This window comes from Chelonoidis abingdonii, chromosome 3, assembly GCF_003597395.2.
Source record: "Chelonoidis abingdonii isolate Lonesome George chromosome 3, CheloAbing_2.0, whole genome shotgun sequence".
Lineage (NCBI taxonomy): Eukaryota > Metazoa > Chordata > Testudines > Testudinidae > Chelonoidis > Chelonoidis abingdonii.
The window spans coordinates 26146644-26167875 of NC_133771.1; the positions used below are offsets into that span (position 1 = coordinate 26146644).

The 21232-nt window shown below is 43.7% G+C and overlaps 1 protein-coding gene across 6 annotated transcripts in view; it reads left to right on the top strand.

The window, feature by feature from the left end:
- Positions 1-21232, top strand: part of CYRIA (CYFIP related Rac1 interactor A) — a 91491-nt gene that overhangs the window by 49081 nt on the left and 21178 nt on the right. For 3 of the 6 annotated variants that reach the window (XM_075063668.1, XM_075063666.1, XM_075063669.1), the window contains one exon: positions 6488-6567. The exons of 1 other annotated variant lie outside the window; for it this stretch is intronic. In XM_075063668.1, the coding sequence (XP_074919769.1) occupies positions 6498-6567 (70 nt within the window). In that variant the 5' untranslated portion in view covers positions 6488-6497. Of the gene's footprint in view, positions 1-3838; positions 3983-4217; positions 4306-6487; positions 6568-21232 lie in introns of all 6 variants that reach the window. 2 more of the 6 variants (XM_075063665.1, XM_075063667.1) reach the window with 2 other exon arrangements.

Sequence of the window (21232 nt, forward strand, 5' to 3'; positions counted from 1 at the left end):
ACCAGGGAGAGTGGCCAGTTATCCTGTGGCTAGGGCACTCACCTGGGGTGTGGGAGACCTAGGTTCAAGTCCCTCCAAATCAGACACAACAGGGACTTGAACCCAGGCAACTGTCTTAACCACTTGGGCTGTTGGCTATTCTGCGATCTCTTTTTTTGATGGAACTTTTGTTGAGAAATTGAAGCATTCCCACAAAATAATTTGTTTTTGAGGAATCATTGTTCAGTGAAAAAAACATTTTGTTGAAACATTTCAACCTGCTCTCACTGTAACTGAATGAGAAAGGGGTGAAATTATCTATCCTTCTGTATGTTTTGTATTCTCAGAGTTCTAACAAGTGTGCTTTTTCAGGTAATTTATGGACGTAGATCTCAAAAAAAACATTTGAGTCATTACCTAATTTTTAGGGCGGGTGATGTAGTGATCAGTTTTTCTCTTCATTATTACTTGAAGCACATTGATATATTTTGCTACTGATGTATTAAGTTATAAAATTAGAAAACAATTTTTATTTTAAAACAATAAAAACAAAGTAAATTTTACATCGTGGCCTAAAGGCAGACTTATATTTGAGAGCAAATTCTGAAGACTGGACGCTCTCACTAAGTCCTCCAGTCCTGCAGAGATTTAACTATTCCTATATAATTTAGCTATTCTGGTCAGTTTTCCCCCATGCATGCAAAGCCTGAGGCAGTACGTGTCTTCCCCCTCATTGATTTCAATGAATGTAGAGAGTCAAGGTGAGTGAGGTAATATCTTTTATTGGATCAACTTCTGTTCATGAAAGAGACAAGCTTTCAAGCTACACAGGGATCTTCTTCAGGTCTGATCCCAGATGCCCATTTATAAGTGTATATAGTGACATAACATCCTCAACTCTCACTGCTTTTTATTATGATCTGTCTGGTTTTGTTGTTTTTATTTTATTTTGGTTTGGTTTTTTGTCTAGAGCTTCAAATTCAGAGCACCTGAGGAATAAATTGGGATTTGATGCTAACTGTCTTGAAAATTTATGTAAATTAAATAGAAAAGATGTTTTTCTTACATGCTTATGTAAATTCATAACTAAATTTGAACTGTTTGGAGAGCAGAAGAAAGCATAAATATATAGCTGAGATTCTGATGTCAGCACTTCATTGATTTAAAGCATACCACTGAAAGGTAAGTTATTTCAACAATTTTGAGTGGTTTGGACACTAAACAGAATTTGGCACCCCATTTAGGAGTATTACAGTATACACATTTTAATCATGTGTATGTTGAGCTGAAGCTCACCTTTTAAACTGAGTCCACAGTACTAGAGAGCAAATACTTTCCAGGTTAGTGAAACGGAACATTGTGTTCTTCTAAAACTAAACTAATGATTATATATGCTTTGCCAGTCTATCAGCTTTTCACTTGAGTATCCACTCTGTGTGATTGAGGAGACAAATTATATTCATATCCCTGAGCTGAAATAGTTAGCTGCTAATTTGTAGAGTTCACCATTACCACAAAAGATTCTTTATCAGGTTAAAGTTCACAAGCAAACTGGTTTGCACTTCTACATCTTCCTTCACGATAAAGCTTAAAATACTGCATTTGAGATTCTCTGGTGGAAGTTATTTTGTAGAAATTCTCCATTTTATACCCTGAAATATGGTAGAGTAGTCAGCTCTCCAAACAAATATATTTGTCTGAGGTTTGAGCTAGAACGATTGTGAAATATGAGATTAATATGTTGCATTTATTAACTATTAACACTGCTGTTGACCCTATGCTAGCTACACTCATGTGGTCATAGTTTGGTCTACCTCCCCACCCCACCCCACCCCACACCACCCGCTGCCGTAAGGATCCTGTATAGGCCTTTCCTATACAGTGTTAGAATGTTTCAACTGGTGGAAACAATGTTGAAAATTGTAGTTTAATGTAGCTCAGAGAGTTACAGGCATTTTTACCGTACTGTAGTCAAATATTATATGCACATAAATATTTGAGTGACATTGAGTAAAAAACTAAAGGCTGGCACCCTGAGGAGGAGCGGGTGTTCAAGGTGGGGGGAATCCTGCATTTGTTTCTTTTCTGAAACACCCTTCCCCCCCCCACCTCCTTGTTCAAAACCTTTCTATTCATATCCCTGAAAACTGGTAGAACCTTGCTTAGCAACCTTGCTTATAGTTAGCTGTCCCTAGGGGTGGGCAAACTTTGTGGCCTGAGGGCCACATCTGGGTATGGAAATTGTATGGCAGGCCATGAATTTTCTGAATGCTCAGAAAATTGGGGTTTGGGGTCAGGAGGAGTGAGGTGTCTGGGGTGGGGGTGCAGGAAGGTGCTCTGGGCTGGGACTAAGGGGTTTGGAGGGTGGGAGGGGGATCAGGTTTGAGGCACGGGGGGTAGTCAGGGGCACAGGCTTCTGGCAGCACTTACATCAAGCAGCTCCTGGAAGCAACGGCATGTCCCCACTCCGGCTCCTATGTGGAGGCACAGCCAGGTGGCTCTCCGTGCTGCCCCATCTGCAGATGCCTCCCCGCAACTCCCATTGGCCTCAGTTCCCAACCAATGGGAGCTGTGGGGGCAGCACTTGGGGCAGAGGCAGCATGCAGAGCTCCCTGGCTGCCTCTATGTGTAGGAGCCGGAGTTGGAACGTGCCACTGTTTCTGGGAGCTATTCGGCGCGTTGGCATGTGCAGAGCAGGGCAAGTCCCGGACCCTGCTACCCAGCGGGAGCTCAAGGGCCAGATTAAAATATATTAAGGGCTGAATGTGGCCCCCCGGGCCATAGTTTGCCTACCCCTGCCTTGGTGTGATTTCATCCCTTCTGGTGTGATAGTCTCTCAGTGTACCTGGTCACATGCCATGTGAGGCACACTGCACATATGCTAGAGAAGACTGTGCCTAAAATCCAAAAGGAATTTCAAAACTTATTGGCTGGACTGGCTTTGCAAGTGTTTCCAACAGATACACAATGTTTCTTATTCCTGAGATTTATGGGCTTTCTAATTAGGAGGAGCTATATTTATGTTTTAGGTTGGGATACCAGGATGGATAAATGGACAGATGCTAGTTTCTCTAGAGGATTGAAGGTGACTTTACGTTATAGGTCTCTTCCAACATCTCCAGAATTAAACCAGTCTGCCTGAAATTTCATGTATCTGATCTTAGCTCAACATACAGGTTTTTTTCCTGCCATATCTAAAGCAAATCTTATATAGAGTTTTGGGGAATTATTAGTGTTCAAAGATAAGGTAATCTCACTTTTTCAACATTATCCTAAAGTGTGTTTGGTTTCTCGTAACTCCAAACTAACCTGGTATATAGAGACTCCCAATTTGTTTTTAATCTTTTGCTTTTCGTGAGAACTTGTGATCACGTTCAGTTTGTGAGGATGATTGTGGGTGGCATTTAGTTCTTTAAGTTTCCATTGATGATGAGCTACTGTGTCATGTATGCACATAAAGTATTTGTCTGAGTCTAAAGACTGCTGCCAAACAAATCTTCTAACTCCATCTGGTTTACTATTCTCATAGTGGAGGAAGTGGAGAGCTATGTAGAAGGAAAGAATGGGCCCAATCTGAAGACTGGGAAATTAAGATGTTTAATATTTTTTTTAAATACTTGAAGTTGGATTTTGCATTTAAATCTATGAACAGAAACCCTTAAGAGGATGTTGAACATTGTATTCTAGCCTGAAAGTTCAGTAACTTGAGACAAGATTTTGTTTCAACCCATATCTTTTTTGTTGTCCTTTTGATTTTAGTACTACAAAACAAGGAGCAACATTTAGTAATCAGCTTGACCAAATCATTTTGATACAGAAGTTTTCATGGTTTTTTTTGTTTTGTTTTGTTTTTATGTAGCTTTAGACACCCGTTAGTAGAGGATGTTGAAGTATCAACTTCTAGAACATCAGAAGTGGCAGCATGACGATCAGCAATGATCACTACGAAATCACTATTTGTTAAATGATCCTTGTTTATGACGGAGAACAAATGAAACTTGAGGTGAAAATAATTTAATTACATGACTATTCCAAATGAGGGAAGAAAATAAATTAAAATGGAAGTTCAGGTATATATAATTTTAAGTCCAGAAAATGTACTTAGATTTTTTTCCTTAGCCCTGGAGTGCTGCACTACAGTGTATTCATAAAATACCTAGGGTCAGAAATAAGAATTTTAGTCTCAGGCTAGCATGTTTGTTTTTTGGCAAAGGGGACTGCTTTCTTGCTGTTTCTAGCATGCTGTCGACCAAGCCAGTCTTTGGATGTAGTGCTGACTTTGGAACTAGAAGAAACTGCTTTATCAGATGCTGTCTGAACAGTGAGGTAAGACACAATTTAAAATGAGTCGGAAGTGAGGAATCCAAAGCCAGACTAACTGGATCTTGTTAACTGCGTTCTTAAAGCAAAGGTTCAATAACAGTGCTTTGTTTCTTCCACGATTATGAAAAGGAAACTGAGATCTGCATATTGTTTGTTTGTTCTGCATGATGCCGGTAGCAATGTATTACTGTTGTTGGGATGAAATGTTAAATTACTGAAGAAATATGTGATTTAGTACTCTATAAACTGATTTTGGTTCCATTTGCATTTTGTTCACTTTTGTAATCTAACTGGAAAGTTAAACTCAGTAGTTACAATACAGATCTCGCTTTGAAAGTTTAAAAAAAAGAATAGTAATCTTTGTTTCTGCATATGAGCTGGTATAACTTTCTGAAGAAAACTGATGTTCACGTTTTAATATTTTGAATGCAAAATGTTGCTAATTGTAAAGGGCTTGACAGTCTGCTCATTAGAGGTGTTCTGGAAAGGAAACTTCTGGATAGTTGAATTCCATGAAAAATGTACAACCATTTAAAGCCTAATATGGCTTTCTAGATGAAGTGAGATCATATCATTGACTGTTAATTTCAGTTGTAACACTTTATGAAATAAACAGGGCTGCTTTAAAATCATAGAAACATTCCACTACAAGGCTATTCCTGTTTTTTCTTGTCATGGAAACACATCCTTTAAATGTGTGACAGGCAGGTGCCGTGTCACCTTTCGTTTACAAGGTTTATAGGATCATTGGAAAAACCTCACTCCTCAAATTACATATATTAACACTGTATGTGTGCTTAATAAGTCAGAGTTTCACGTGTGGTCTAATACTCGTTTAAATGAAGAGAGGAGGAAGGCGAGAGATTTAACTAAAAAATAGATAACTATCAGGTGCCAGTCCAAAGATCTATGGATGATAGGGTTTGACAAACATATTTGCCATGCTTAAATTGTCATTAATATAGTGCCTCGCTTATCTTATAATATATAGTACTTCTGAAAGAGGCACTTGTGTAGATGAAGGTAAAGGGGAAATATTGCGTCCTAGATTGCTATGGGCGCTGTCTAAACATGGAAGTTTTTTTCAGTGTAACTTGGTTTAATGCTTTCTCACTCTCCTATTATAAGTGTGCCTTTTTCAGTTTAGGTTGTCTCTCCGTCTCTTGGGAAGTAGGGTTAAACTAACCTGAAAAAAGTATTTTTATACTCAGCCAGAATAAGAATCTCCATGTAGAAAAATTATACTGGTATAACTGGTAAAACTTTCCAACAAAGACAAGGCCATACAGAGGTCCTCTTCCATGTCTGTCAATGAGACACTCCACTTTTTCAGGAATTTCTGAATTTTTTTTCTCTGACAGTAGGTCTTTTCATTAAGATGAGGCCTGGGTGTTTCTTAAATCACTAACAAGTATCTGACCTTTAAGTTTTTAATAATTGTACTACAATGAAGGGGTAAAGTTCAACAGTCTTTTTGTAGTACACCTCTACCCCGATATACCAGGAATTCTGATATAACACGGTAAAGCAGTGCTCCAGAGAGGCGAGGCTGCGCACTCTGGTTGATCAAAGCAAGTTCGATATAACATAGTAAGATTTTTTTTTTTTTGCTCCCGAGGACAGTTAATATCGAGATAGAGGTGTAGTGCTTATGATGATGATGCTATTTAAATCTTGTTAACTTTAGAAACACAGAGAACAGTCACTTTTTTTGGTTCTGTTCCTTAGATTAATGGATGGTGTTTTTTGTTTTTTTTTAAATAAATAACTACTTGGGTTTCTATTTTTAAATACAAATCCAGGACTGAGACCTTGTTTTTCTTTGGAATATGCCTGATTCAGCATTGGGAGGATTCACAACCATTCAGGGTTTGTAAGTTTTGCAAAGTGAAGTAATTCCGACATATCTTCGCCTGCATTTAAGGGTCAGTACAAATGCATCTATCCTGACTGCTGACCGTCTATTTCTCCATCAGAGGTATTTCCAAGTATAGACAAGGTCTCTCTCTCTCTCTGCATTGGTATGTAAATAAATACCACACAATTAATACTAAACGTTTTCAGTAAGGTCCAGAACTTACCTTGAAATTTAATAGATGTTGCAGACTGTGTCAAGCCCTTAGTGTTAACATTCTAATTTTGCATATACAGTATAATTATTTTATGATTTTGTTGCATTCACTAGGTTTGCTGGGATGGGTAATCTTCTTAAGGTCCTTACCAGGGAAATTGAAAACTATCCACATTTTTTCCTGGATTTTGAAAGTAAGTTCAAAAAATTACAAGACAATGAGAATTTTTTTTTCATGACTTAAAAGCTGGTTAAGAGAACTTTTTAATGATCAAATATAGTGGTAAGTTTCCAGCAGAATCAGAATATCCAAATCAATATCTCCAAGATGATTCATTCACTCAGGATGCCTGTTCCCTTTCTTTTCTGTTTTTCAGTAACCAAATGTGAAAGATTTGAAAAGTACTCACTTGCACAGAACTTGATCGGGGGCAAACTTTTTCCTTGACTTCGAAAGTGAGCAAAACTTTTTGCCTGGCTTGCTGCCTTTATTCTTAATAATTTTTTCCTAATATTGTATGGATTTATGCATCATACAATATTTAAAAAAAGATTTCTAAACAAATTGATATATGCTTCTGTTTAATATTGAATTCTGATAAATATTTGTAAAACATTTTACTGTAAAATTGCTAAAATCTTGTTGGGCAAAGAGGATAAATGTAAGAGTAAAGTCTTGTCTTGACTTGGTTTCAATACACGTAGTATCAATCCTGAAAGTAGACACACAAATACTAATGTTTTTGATGATAGGCCTTGATTGCCTTAAACTTTTTTTAAGAATTTTTTTTAGATAAACATTTTATTTTGTCAGTCATCATATAAAAGGGTTTTTTTTAAATAAATAACAAATATATCAATAACTTCAACATAAATTGTTCAAATGGCACTTTTCTTTCCATTGTTCAGTACTGAATAAACTGGGCAATTTTTGTAACTTACGAAAATGTGATCTGTGTGTATGCTTAATTGCATATCTTTGTCACATGTTTGTCAGCTTACAAAATGTAATGTGTTGCATGCTAATTTTCTAACCACATCTGTAGCTTGATGCAAGATAATTCATTTTTTGCTGGTTAGTTCTGCATGTATTCTAGATGTTCTCTTGAAAACTGGCCATCACATTTTTAAACACAGATTGAATCTCAATTCTACTACTTACATGAAATGCCTTTTTAAATGATACCAATGCACGTTGGCATGGCTTTTTTCTTAGAGTATTTAAATACCTTTATTAAGCCATGGTTCTGGCAGGAATAATTAATTACAGACTTCTGTCAAATTCTTTTGGAAGAATGACAAGGAGAATTTCAGTCCGAGTCCAAATTTTGTGCTTGTCTTAAAATATTCTACTTGAAGAATTTGATACCCAACTGTTTTCTGAAGTCCTATTTTTAAAAGATTGGATCCCCTTTTAAAAAAAAAATCTAGTCATTATTTTTAATTCTTAACAGAAAAACAATGGCATTATTTACACACTCAGGTCAGCATGATCTTAAATCAATACCTGTTCAAGAAACCACTAGAGCATGCTTTCCTGAATTGAGGCTACAGCTTGGAAATAGGGTTATGTGGGTATATAACAATTTCCCCTCCCAGATCTTAATTTACTAGATTATGAAGAATCATGCTGATACCACTTGTAGAGTTTAATCTGTTTAGTTCCAATAAATAGTACAAGTAAAAATTTGAGACTGTAAGCCTTGCATCCTTCTCTCTCTTCTCCAAATAACATGAATGTGCTTTATTGTAAAACTGGGGTGTCAAACCTTTATCCCAAACATTGTAATCTGGTCTATCAAACTTTAGAGTATTCTAATTGAGCTCTGCACCTGCCTCTGTGCTTTTACAAAGGCCTCTTACTGCCTTGGAGATGCACTGTTTAATCAGTACCATCATATCATGGATTGAAAAAAAGGTACTTCTGCCAGAACTGCAGACTTGGCAGGAGACAAGTGGTCTGGCTGTAGGAGGCCTTGAAGGAAGAAATATCTATTTTTAAAATCTTGGCTCTGGAACTGGATTTTCCCGAAGTATGTTGCCAACAAGAAATGGAGTGGGGTAATGCAGAGAACACCCACTCCCCAAGGACAGTGACAAGTGATTATTATAGGCACATGCATATACTTGTCTGGCACTCCCGATTGTGGAGGAACAAAAGTGCCTACAAATTTTAAATTAGTTGATACTGCTGAGTGAAAGGTTTAAAAATGTTGTGATTTTGTTATTACTTTTAAAGGTACTACATGATTAAATTGGGCCAAGTCTAAAACCTATAAAATAAATACACCAGAAGATTCCCTTAGCTGCATGCTTGAATGAACTTTACATTTACTCCATTACAGCATAAAAAGGAGGCTCTTAAACTAATGTGCTTGCATAAGAATGTACTTGGATTCTTGCTGGACTTGTTTTCTAACTTCTTGTGTACTTAAGGTTTCTAGTTTTAGGTTTAAGTCAATTAAAATGCCACCAAAGCTGACACTTCGGAAGGCTTTTCTAAAATACACACTATCAATGCCCTCTCCCAACTTACTTTTTTTGCATTGTTGAATTTTCTTTGAGGGGGTTAGTCATACTGTACAGTTACTGGGAACTCATCCACCATACTTCTGGACTTGGGAGTTGGCCAGTTTATTTTGATATACAGTGAAATAAGATACTCTCCTTAATAGGAACCTCCTCACTTTAGAGACCACCCTAAGGAATTCCCAAATGTATGCCCTGATCCTGCAAGCACTTTGCTCATATTTAAGTCTCAGTAATCCAGTCAGTTCTATGGGACTACTCACATAGTGGTAAACACATGCATAAGTGGTGGGGGACTGGGGCTATATTGGGCATAGTTCTGTTCCGTGTTTGTTAAAAGACCACCTCTCCTCAACCAGTTGTTGGTGGTCCCTTACATGATTAAAACTGTCTTCACTGTGTTTCAATAATAAGATAATTTTCACTCACAGAACTAATTTGCCAAAACAGGAAAAAATAGAACTATCAAACTAAAACACACGCACCTTTTATAGCTTCTGTGCCCCCATCACTCCTCATTATTGGGACAACTTTTCAATTGTATCTTTACATTTTATTAGGATATAATATATATTATAGCTATTCTTCAACAATATATTTTTACATCTGAAAACAGTTGAGTTCAATCATCTTTCAGCTTCTTATGAAGTTGACATGTTTATTTTAGGACGGTCTCTCAGAACTCTCCACACTCGATTGTGTGACACACACAGGCTTTGTGTCACAGACCTCCCTGTTTATCACAGGTGCACAATAGCCAAGCAATGTGTCCGAATGGTTTAGAGATAGGGAATGCATACAGTGTATGTTCTTGGTTTTAGATTTATAGTTCTTAAAGTGAGATTATGTAGCAATTAAACAATAAAAACCATTTGCACCTCGAGTGCTGTCCTACATATCTGGTATGTATCTTTAAAAGTGCTGAGACTTGAATGAATCTGACCATGTTCTACTGCTTTAGAGATTATGAAGAGAACCAGTAGAGAAGGGCTAATAAACATTAGATCTTTGTTACTCTAATGTTACTCTAAATGTATCAACTGAAATCATAAACCCAAACCAGCTCTGTGTTCCTCAAGCTTAGGTAATCATCTAAGTCCAGAGAAGTCTAGTTAGTATACTGTAATGACATGTCTGATTTACTGCACTCTTAGTCAATATTAGTTTCGTTTGGGACAACTGCCTTTGTTAAAGTTATTTTATTTTCTGATTGTATTGTCCCCAGATTGAAATTTCTGGCATGACAGTGTTTTCCCTGACTCCCAGGCTTTGTATTGTCTTGATAGTCTATGGTTTGACCTTCAATAATTGATAATATTGGCAGATTCCTCAATGCATTTATCCCTTCCTGACATTATTTCTTACCTGGCTTGAGCCAGTTACTCTTCATCCATGTCCTGATCTTTCTAGGCACTGGGACTTATAGGTGATGTCAGGGCCTGCCTCCTCAGAGAGGAAATAGACAGTTGAGTGTGACCAGCATCAGAGGTTCTGGTGTTCTTTCCTCTTCAATATCTGCATAACAGTTTGGAGAAATTGAGTGCATATTGAGCCTTGCAGTACTTCCTATGCTAGTGCATTGGTGATCGGGAGTAAAGGCCAGTCATGATCCCCTGGGCCCTGTTTGATAGGAATGAATGAAACCAGTAGCATATTGTCCCATTTGCTTCTGCAAGATTTTGTATACGTGTCATCAGCACAATGTGATAAGCAGTACCAAAGTCTTCAAAAAATTGAAGTACTATTACCATATGACCTTCCCCTGCCCCCCAAACTTCTCAGTGGCTTTGGGTAAACAATGAGTACCAGCAGAACTATTTTGATGCCATATCTTGATATCTGACAGCTGATTATGATGACTTCAGGGATGCTGGCAGAGAATAGATACTCATGGAGCTTGGGTGTTACCAGTGTCTCAATTATCTTGCCAAGAAAAGGAGGCTGAGGGTAATGCAGACAAGGGTACAAGAAATATATGAAAAATCAGGATACTTTCAAATTGGTAAGATACATTCATGCTAAAAGCCAAATCCTACTCCATACATTCTATAATGGAGTGCAATTGGCTGTCTCTAATACATTTGGAACCTTCATATATTAATGCTCTCAGATATGGAGGAGTCCATCTTTCAGGTAGCATTGAGCTTTTCACTTAAAGCAGGACTAAATTTGTGTTTTATATAGTAATGATTGAATTCAGTCTCAAAATGTACTTCTCCCCTGAACAATAGTGTTAAATTTCATGGAATATTTGCTGGATAAAATACTTGCCAACTTCTCTAGAGATTTTTATTTTTTAAAAAATCAGCCGTCTTAGAAATTTTAGCCCTAAGTACCTCTGATATTTCTTGTTAACTGTAGCTACACAATCACAGTCGGTACAAACTGCAGAGTTCACATACATTCTACACGAGCCTTTTCTTAGGCACAGGCCACCACTACAATTTAAAATACAAACAAATTAAAGAAAGTTATTCATCATAATAACCTTTATTTCCACCGAAAGAAGCAGGTGGAACTATCCCACTGTAGGATTATTTCTGTTTTCAGACATTTTCTTCTTAGCCCAGCTGCTTGGCCTGTCTCCTTGCTCCCTGTCTCCACTCCTCAGAATTCCCTAGCCTGATCATGAGGATGTAGACTGAGCTGTGTAATGATGAAAGTAGGATGTAGTATTACTGCTCCCCAGCTGTGCTGCTTAATTTGTCCCGTATCTCTGCTTTAAGATGATGTGGCATCTTTTGGCATGGCTGAGTAGTCCTACCTGTAAACATACTCAAGCCAACCACTACCTTAGTCTTTCTCTAGCTCCCTGGCCTACTCATTCCAGGCCCCTGGCAGATGTGCGGACATCCACTGGTGGAAGCAATGACATGACATATCAGCTTGGTTCCAAAAGACTGAAGCCCCTCTTTGGCAAACTACAAGTGGATCCCAAGAAAAAAATTGTCTCAGAGTTTAGGTGATGATGACCTGCAGTGAACACTGTTTTTGTAAGAATCTCTTCCCTCTCTGCTCACTGTTGGATGGTGTAAAAGATTAGGTTGAGAAGGAGACTTGCAGATTAATGCACCTGAGGAGCAGACCTTGATAGTTCAGCTCCTGAGGATGCTCTTCCCTCTGTTGGACTTCGTGTGGCTTGCTGAAGAGGAGTCCCAGTGTGACAAACCTGAGCATGTTAGCTGCACCCTACAGAGGTGAGGAGGCATTAGTTGTATAGGTGAAGACCACAACTAGAACATGGCTGGAGGTTAAACAATCTTGTACTAAACACACAGCCACTCCCAATTATGCTATTAGAAAATGGGCTGAAGTCCAGGGGTGAGGATGAATCAAGACATGGGTTGAGGACAGATGGGTGAGCTGAGACTGTGTAAGGATGTAGGTGAGCAGCAAAGCATGCGGACAGGGAAGAGGGTGATGTATGGAGGCAAGAGTGAACGAAGGGCTCCGTAGAGTGTCTAGAAAGCAGCACATGGAGAGCTCTTGATATGCCAGTGCCTCAGTGCGGGCATATTTTATGGACATAACATGTTGTTGTTACAGATATTTCTACTTACAGATATTTCTACTAACAATATATTAATCTCGTCCAGGGCTGAGTTCATGTTTTGTATGAGTGCTCTCAAATCATGGGATGTGTGCATTACGAGTGGCTATTATAATTGAAATAGTTTGTTGTATAGCTGTGGAGTTTCTTGTGCAATGAATTGTGTGTGTAGTAAGACCTGGAAATTAAGGATGGTTAGATGTGACTATTTGCTTAACTGATGATTTCCTTTATTACTTTTAAGCTGTTGTGTTAATGTTCAAATGCACATCAATTCTGTTGGGTTAAGATATTTGTTGACACCAAAAGTACACACAGGTTTCAGAAAATATGCACATATATCTAGGTAAATAAGGACAAGTTGGTTACTTACGTTAATTTTCTCAAGGCTGCAAAGATTCCTTTCTTGTTCAGCAAAACACTTACGACATGAAATCAGTATTATCTCAGTTCGTTCAGTATTGAATACAATGTATAAAATAGGTCAATTTAGCTATCAGCTTTCTTAAACATTTTATATTCTTCTTACCAGATTCATTGATGAATCTTGGATAAATTTAGAGGAAGGATAATCTGCATGTATGTATTTACAGGGATTTATTCCAGGCACGCATCACATGTGTGTCAGGCCAGCTAGATCTCTACAAAGTGATGCTTCTGGTTAAAAGGGGCAGGGCTTTAGCTCAGTGCGTTCCTTCTTTGGGTTCTGTTTTCCTTAGAATGATCAAAATGTAGTCCCACTGAGGCAAAAAATGTTATTTCAACCCTTGCGTAATGAAGGAATAACTTCTGGTCAGTAGCTTCCTTGGGTGTGAAGTTAATGTGCAGACAAATATACTGCACTCTGATTTGGGAAAGCACTCTGAAGAATATTACTTTAAAAAAAAAATGTATGGGGATAGCAGATTCTTCTTCGAGTGCTTGCTCATATTCATTCCAAGCAGGTGTGCGCGCGCCGCGTGCACGTTCAGCGGAAGAATTTTCCCCTAGCAACATCCGGCGGGTCGGCAGGCACCCCCTGGCGTGGCGCCTTTGCGGCACCGTATATATGCCCCTGCCGACCCGGCCGCTCCTCAGTTCCTTCTTACCGCCCGTGTCGGTCGTTGGAACAGTGGAGTGCGGCTTGCTGACCTCCACTTCCCTAGCTTTCAACCCGTTTTTCTCTAGTTTATACTTATAGTAAAGAGAGAGATTGCTGCTCAAAGCTGAATGGCCCTCCCTTCGAGACCCTTGGCGACCTGCTCTCTCCTGTATCTATCGTGGAAGGTGGCGTTCCTGGTAGGTCATTACATCGCCAGGAGAGTCTCTGAGCTCGTCTCTTGTCGGCAGACCACCTACACGATATTCACCAGGACAAGGTGGCAGTGCGCGCCACTTCCGCGCCTTCCTGCCCAAAGTGGTCTCCCCTTTCCACCTTAACCAGGCATATTCCTCCCAGTGTTTTATCCTAACCTCAGCATCCGGCAGGAGCAGAGCCTACATTTCACTTATTGTGTTCGCAGAGCGCTGGCGTTCGTCATACGGCAACTCAGATTTCGATAATAGCCTCCCACAGAAGACTTGAAAGTGTATAATTATGCTCGTTGTGCGACAGGATGAAAGGTCACCCTGTCTCGTCCAAACATCTCATCCTGGTGACGGCGCTGCATTAAAACATGCTACACTTTAGCTCACACTCTCCAGGAGGAGTGACTGACATTCCAGCGAGAGCACAACTTCCTCGATTGCCTTCCTAGCCCGTGTGCCTTACAGACATTGTCGTGCAGCCAGGTGTCGTCTGTGCACATGTTCTCTGCCCATTACGCCTTGGTGCAGCAGTCCAGGACGATGCAGCTCTTGGCTGGCTGTTTACATTCGACAGTCTCCAACTCCGACCCACCGCCTAGGTAAGGCTGGGATTCACCTACTTGGAATGAATATGAGCAAGCCTCGAAGAAGAAAAGACGGTTACTCACCTTTGTAACTGTTGTTTTCGGATGTGTTGCTTCATATTCATTCCACACCCGCCCTCCTTCCCACTGTCGGAGTCCGTCACACCGCTGCTTCGCAGGTCCCGGCACCGGTCTCTCTCTCGGCGCCAGTCGTACTCGCGGCACCGTCGTCCAGGTCACCGGACCAGCTACTCGCCTCGACGGTCCTACTCCCAACGACCCATCTCACTGTCGTTGCTCGCATCTACATCCGGCACCAGGCGGAGCCCGATCCCGCTCCCCGTCGTGCTTGGTCGATCTACCGGTCTCCGGCACCAGTGCTGGTAGCAGTCCGGCTCCGGTCCCGGCACCGGTACGACTCCCGGCACCATTCGCCAATACAACGCGAGGTCGGGTACCAGTCCCACGGACGATCTGCTCCACCTTGGCCATCACGGCAGGCCTCCTCGGGTTCCTCTCGCCCGGACAGCGCTCTCTACGGGGATTGATGAACCCAGAGAGCACCAGGTCTGGGACAGGCACCGCACTGGTCCTTCTGGACACCTTGGCCTATCATCAAGCCCAAGGTGATCCCATTGTGGTATCCCAGCCTGCGACTTCCACCCGTCGGGTACGGAGGCCTCTATCAGCCGTCCACCGCCAAAGAGGACGACACCTATACGGCAACCCAGGACCCTGAAACCGCCACACAAACGGCCCCCTCTAGAGCAAGAACCTGAGGAGGAACCTGTGGTCCCCGTCTCGCTCGTCTCCTCCTCGCCGACGAGGCGGTGGAGGGGGCACTTCAACTTCAGGCCGCCCCATCGACCTACGCGTCGCCCACCAGGACCTGCTCCGCCGGCGTAGCGTTGAGCATTAACCTGCAGGTGGAGGAAGTCCCGAGGTGGAGGACCGGTCGTGGACATTCTGTCCTTCAGATGCCCCGACACGGGTCGCTCTGCCTTTCATACGCTCCATCCAAGCAAGAGCGGACACAATATGGCAGTCTCCGGCGTCTATCCCTCCAACGGCCAGGGGCGTGGAGAGGAAGTACATGGTGCCTCTAAAGGGTACCAGTACCTCTACACCCATCCTCCTCCATGCTCCCTGGTTGTACAATCCGTCAACGAAGGGAGCGCATGGCAGCCAGCCCCCGCCCCAAATCGCGGGATGGCTAAACGCATGGACCTGCTGGGATGCAAAGTGTACTCCGCAGGGGTCTGCAGTCGCAGTTGCGGGTTGCCAACCAACAGGCCCTCCTCAGTAGATACAATTTTAACACCTGGCAGTCCATGGCCAAGTTCACTGAGCTGGTACCGCTAGACTCCCGTCCGGAGTTCCACAGAGCCCCTGCTGGAGGAGGCAAAAGATCTCCCAGAACCTCCCTGCAGGCCTCCCTCGAGCGGCGCAGATTCAGCGGCTAGGACCATCGCAGCAGAGTAACAGTGAGGAGGATTTCGTGGTTGCAGGTGTCCGGATTGCCTCCAGAACTGCAACACACGATCCAGGACCTCCATTCGGGGACAGGGCTCTTTTTGGAGAAGACGACCCACGTCTCCAAGCCTAAAGGACAAACGCACATATCATGCGCTCCTTAGGCATGCACATCAATGCCAGCAGACCCAAAGAAGGTCCTTCCGCGCGCAGCCTCCGCGCCCCTACCCCCCCCACGCCCCCGTCAAGACTTTATAGTACGACGGGGCCGTGTAGAACCGGAGACGTCAGTCTGGTTCCCAAGGGGACAAAATAATGGTTCCGCCAAACAGCCGCTCGGAACCTAAACAAAATTTTTGAAGGTTGCGGCTCGAGAGCAGAGCACCAGTCCCTTTCCGGTCTCCTTTCCTTTTTTCAAACCGCCTTTCTCCCTTCTCTCCCGGCGTGGACCCGTCTAACTTCGGATCGTTGGGTTCTGCGCACGGTGGAGTATTGGCTACCACCTCCAGTTTATTTCGCCTCCTCCCTCCCACCCACCCCCCGTCCCTCTTCAGGGACCCCTCTCACGAGCATCTCCTGTACCAGGAGGTCCTCACGCTTCTCGAAATCGGAGCCATAGAGGAGGTGCCTCAAGATCTCAGAGGGAGAGGGTTTTACCTCCCGCTATTTTTTATCCCCAAGTCAAAAGGGGTCTCCGACCCATCCTAGACCTGCTGCGGACTCAACGCCTTCATTCGAATAGAAGTGAATTCCGCATGGTGTCCTTGGGTCTATTTATCCCGTCCCTGGAACCACGGCGAGACTGGTTCGCTGCTCTCGACATGAAGGACGCCTACTTTCATGTTTCGATCTACTACCCACCACACAGACGTTTTCTTCGCTTTGTGGCTAAACAGGGACCGCCACTTTCCAATTCACGGTCCTGCCGTTCGGCCTTTCCTCTGCCCCGCGGGTGTTTTATAAAATGTATGGCGGTAGTGGCATCGCTTTCCTCCGTTCGACGAGGCATATGTGTCTTTCCCTACCTGGACGACTGGCTTGTCGCGGGTCTTTCAGAGGCTCAGGTTGCACACACATAGCTGGTCATCTAACAGAGCTGTTCGAAAACTCTAAGGCTCTTGATTCAATTTCGACAAGTCCATCCTCGTACCAACGCAGAGGATAGACTTCATAGGAGCTCTCTCTTAGATCCACTCTTCGCGGACAGCCTCACTTCCACCCTGCCTATTCCAGGCGATAGTCTCGCTATAATAGAGGGGCCTAGTTGTAGTTAGTGTTATTCTTAGCTTAATGGAGTTAGTGTGAATTTGTATATATTTAGAGCTGGGTTCGATGCGTCGCTCAACCCCCTGGACCTCGGCTCATGCTGCGTCTCCGGCTTCAAACAGTGCTCGGGCCGCCCGTGCCGCCAATGATGCCAACGGAGAGCCCCACGATGTTGCCTCGAAGTCCTGGGAGTCCACTGATGAAAGGCAAAATTGAAGTCTTTCGAATCAGGACAAAAAAGGAGCGGAATCCCGTCTAAGCAGCTCCTTAATGGAGGCCACTTGACCCCAGCAGCTCCGGCACCGGAGCCGACCGAAGTCCGTACCGGGCAGAAGTTCCGCATCGGCACGAACGACGGCACGCCAAAAACACGCGGCCAACAGTCTCCGGCGCAGAAATCAGCCCGGCACCGCTCCTCGCCAAGCGAAGAATGCCAAGGCTCCTGCCGGTCTGAAGCTACAACACCTGCAGGCTGAGCGTGGGAAAGCCGGCCGTCGGCTACTGTCGCCATCTGCCACGGCACCGGTTTCCCAGCACCGTCGACTCTGGCCAGCAAGAGCCGTTGAGTCAGTGCCAACAGCTCCCCGGCGATGGTCCTGGTCGAGCTTGCTGTTCCCACTAGCTACGGAAACTCTTGCGAAGGCGAGGGAATTGATAGCGCTGACTGAACCTCCGCCTCAACCCCGGCACGCCGGTGCGGGATCTCGATCTACGGGGAAGCGCTATGTTCGACCGATGTCTCGGAGAGTGGACAGGACATGGTCGAGATCTCGAGATCAGGTACGTTTCCCCCGTTCCGTCAAACGCTGCTCGCAGGACCCGGCACGGTCTCTGTCGGCGGCCAGTCTGTACTCGCGGCAGCGTGTCCAGGGCACCGGACCAGTACTCGTCCGACGGTCTACTCCCATACGACCGAACGGAGCCCATCTCCCCGTCGTTGCTTGCGATCTACCTCCCAGGCACCAGCTGGTAGCAGTCCCGCTCCGGTCCCGCGACCCGGTACGAGATCCGCACCATTCGCCAATCAAACGCGAGGGTCGGGTACCAGTCCCACGGACGATCTGCTCCACCTTGGCTGTCACGGCAGCCCCTGGTTCGCTCGCCCGGACAGCGCTCTGTACGGGTGATTGAGGACCTAGAGAGCACCGGGTCTGGGACAGGCACCGCACTGTCCTTCTGGACACTTGGCCTATCATCAAGCCGAAGGTGATCCCATTGTGGTATCCCAGCCTGCGACTTCTCACCGTCGGGTACGGAGGCCTCTATGCAGCGTCCACGCCAAGAGGACGACACCTATAGGCAACCACAGGACCCTGAACACGCCAACAAAGGCCCCCTCTCTAGAGCAAGAACCTGAGGAGAACTTGTGTCTCGCGGTTCCTTCGCTCTCTCCGCGACGAGGCGGTGGAGGCACTAACACTTCAGGCCGCCCCATTCGACCTAGCGCGCGCACCGGACACTGCTCCGCGGCCGGAGCGTGAGGCATATAACTGCAGAGTGGAGGAAGTCCCCGAGGTGGAGGACCGGTCGTGGACATTCTGTCTTCAGATGCCCGCCACGGGTCACTGCTGCTTTCATACGCTCCATCCAAGCAGAGCGGACACAATATGGCAGTCTCCGGCGTTATCCCTCAACGGCCAGGGGCGTGGAGAGGAAGTACATGGTGCCCTCTAAAGGGTACAGTACCTTCTACACCCATCCTCCTCCATGCGTCCCTGGTCGCGCATCCGTCAACGAGAGGGACGCATGCCAGCCAGCCCCCGCCCCAAATCGGAGGCTAACGCATGGACTGCAGGGATGCAAAGTGTACTCCGCAGGGGGTCTGCAGTTGCGGGTTGCCAACAACAGGCCCTCCTCAGATAGATAAATTTTAACACTGCAGTCCATGGCCAATTTCACTGACGTGGTACGCTAGACTCCCGTCGAGTTCCAGAGCCCTGCTGTAGGAGGCAAAAAGATCTCCAGAACTTCCTCGCAGGCCTCCTTCGGCGGCGCAGATTCAAGCGGCTAGGACCATCCGCAGCAGGAGTAAAGTGAGGAGGATTTCGTGTTGCAGGTGTCCGGATTGCCCAAGAACTGCAAAACGATCCAGGACTCCCATTCGAGGGGACAGGGCCTCATCTTTTCGGAGAAGACGGACGCACGTCTCCAAAGCCTAAAGGACAACACATTATGCAATGCGCTCTCTTAGGCATGCACATTCAACAGACCCAAAGAAGGTCCTTCCGCGCGCAGCTCCGGCCCTACCCCACACTCCCCGTCAAGACTTGAGTAGACCGACAGGCGTGTAACGGTAGATAGCCGGCAAGAAGGAACTGAGGAGCGGCCGGGTCGGCAGGGGCATATATACGGTGCCACAAAGGCGCCACGCCAGGGGGCGCCTGCCGACCCGCTGGGTGTTGCTAGGGGAAAATTCTTCCGACGAACGTGCACGCGGCGCGCGCACACCTACTTGGAATGAATATGAGCAACACATCTCGAAGAAAAACAGTTACAAAGATGAGTAACCGTCTTTTCTGTTTACTGCATTTTGTGACTTAAGACACTCTACACTTTTTTCTTCATAACTACATGCTGAAATTTCAAAATGTAATCTCTGCATTAACTCAGAAATATATCTTGCAATCTTCACTAGCCCTTGGGATATGTCAGCTGAAGAGTGGATGGATATGTGAGATGACATATCACTTCCTGTCATGGATACAAAATGTCACACTGGATTGCAATCCCTAATGATTTCTTTGGCAAACTAATCTTTTTTTAAAGTAAATGTAACTATGACCCACATGATTGCCTCACCCTCTCCACTTCTAAACAAAGGTTACATGTGCAAATATTGCTCACAAGTGGTGAGGGGACAGGGTAAGGGTTCTGAGTGGGAAGAGAAGCCAAAGATCAGCATGGTTCTTTACTCTCCACTCTTCATGTGAACTGGCCATAGGTTGAGGTAGCTGGCTGTAGGGATGAGCTGCACTATCTTCTTCCAGCAAAGTAGCATGTTACATGTTTATTAAATGCTGATTCTCCATAGCTGCTGTTATTGGGTTGACCAGTAATTCTATAATTTGATGCAGAATAACAGCAGGACATCTTCACTTTAGGATTTGAAAAATCCTACTATTTAATTTTCAATTAACAATACATAAGACTCCAGTCTACTTCCAACTGCTCTCTTTTCATCAGCTGAAGGCTCTCACTTTTGTCTCAAACATCTATCACCAGCATGTTCTTTTCATCTTTTTGTCCTTAGTGTTTCAAATACTTTTGACATAAAATTCTTGACTTGCTTACTAGACTATTTGAAAAAATGAGCTGGGGACTCTTGAATATTTGTGTGAAAATTCAGACACGCACTTTTTAAATCAAAATTTGTAAAATTTTGATTAGCTCTACTGTTGGCTGAAAAATAGTTGAGCGGATTTTCGTCCTTCTCAACTTTTTCTTTATCCAAATTTTGAAATTTCATCCATTTCAAAAATGTTGACCAGCTCCATTTTCTTACATTTCATCTATGGTGCTTAGGGATTTCAGGTACAGAAAAATCCTTTGCTTCTCTAATTATTTTTTTCATGTAACCAGCTGTTACCAGTGTAGCTTTTCTTCTGGTGTTTTTCTGGATTATCTTGACAAAGTATACTTCTGAGCTGGAGATGGAAGTAAGAGCTAAGGAGATAATACTTTAAAATTGCATTATACTTTTCTGTAATATTGTCTTGCAAGAAAAGGGAGTTCTGCGTACACAGGAGTAATTTTCCTGAGTTGGGCAGGTACTGTGGTGATCAGTGCCATAAGAACCTAGACAAATTAAAAAACAAACAAACAAAAACTAGACAGGCAAAAATTAAAGCTGTTAACCACAGCACCTATCTCAATATAACAGCTGAGTAGATTCAGTAACTTCCATCATCTTCTTTCACTCCAGACTTGAAACCAAATAGCAGTGCTCAAGACAGTCTCTCCAGCAAATGATATCCCACTTCAGGGAGCAAGTCTTATCTGCTGTGGGGGGAGTGGGGGGGAGAGAGAAGTAATTTCAAAAGCCCTTCTGTAAGAGTAGGATGCAGACCAGATAAATGTGATCACTTTGATAAAGGAATACCTGTATAATCTTTCGTTACTTCCAACAATAAAACAAATGAGCATTCTTCTTGAAGCATGAGGCATTGGTGA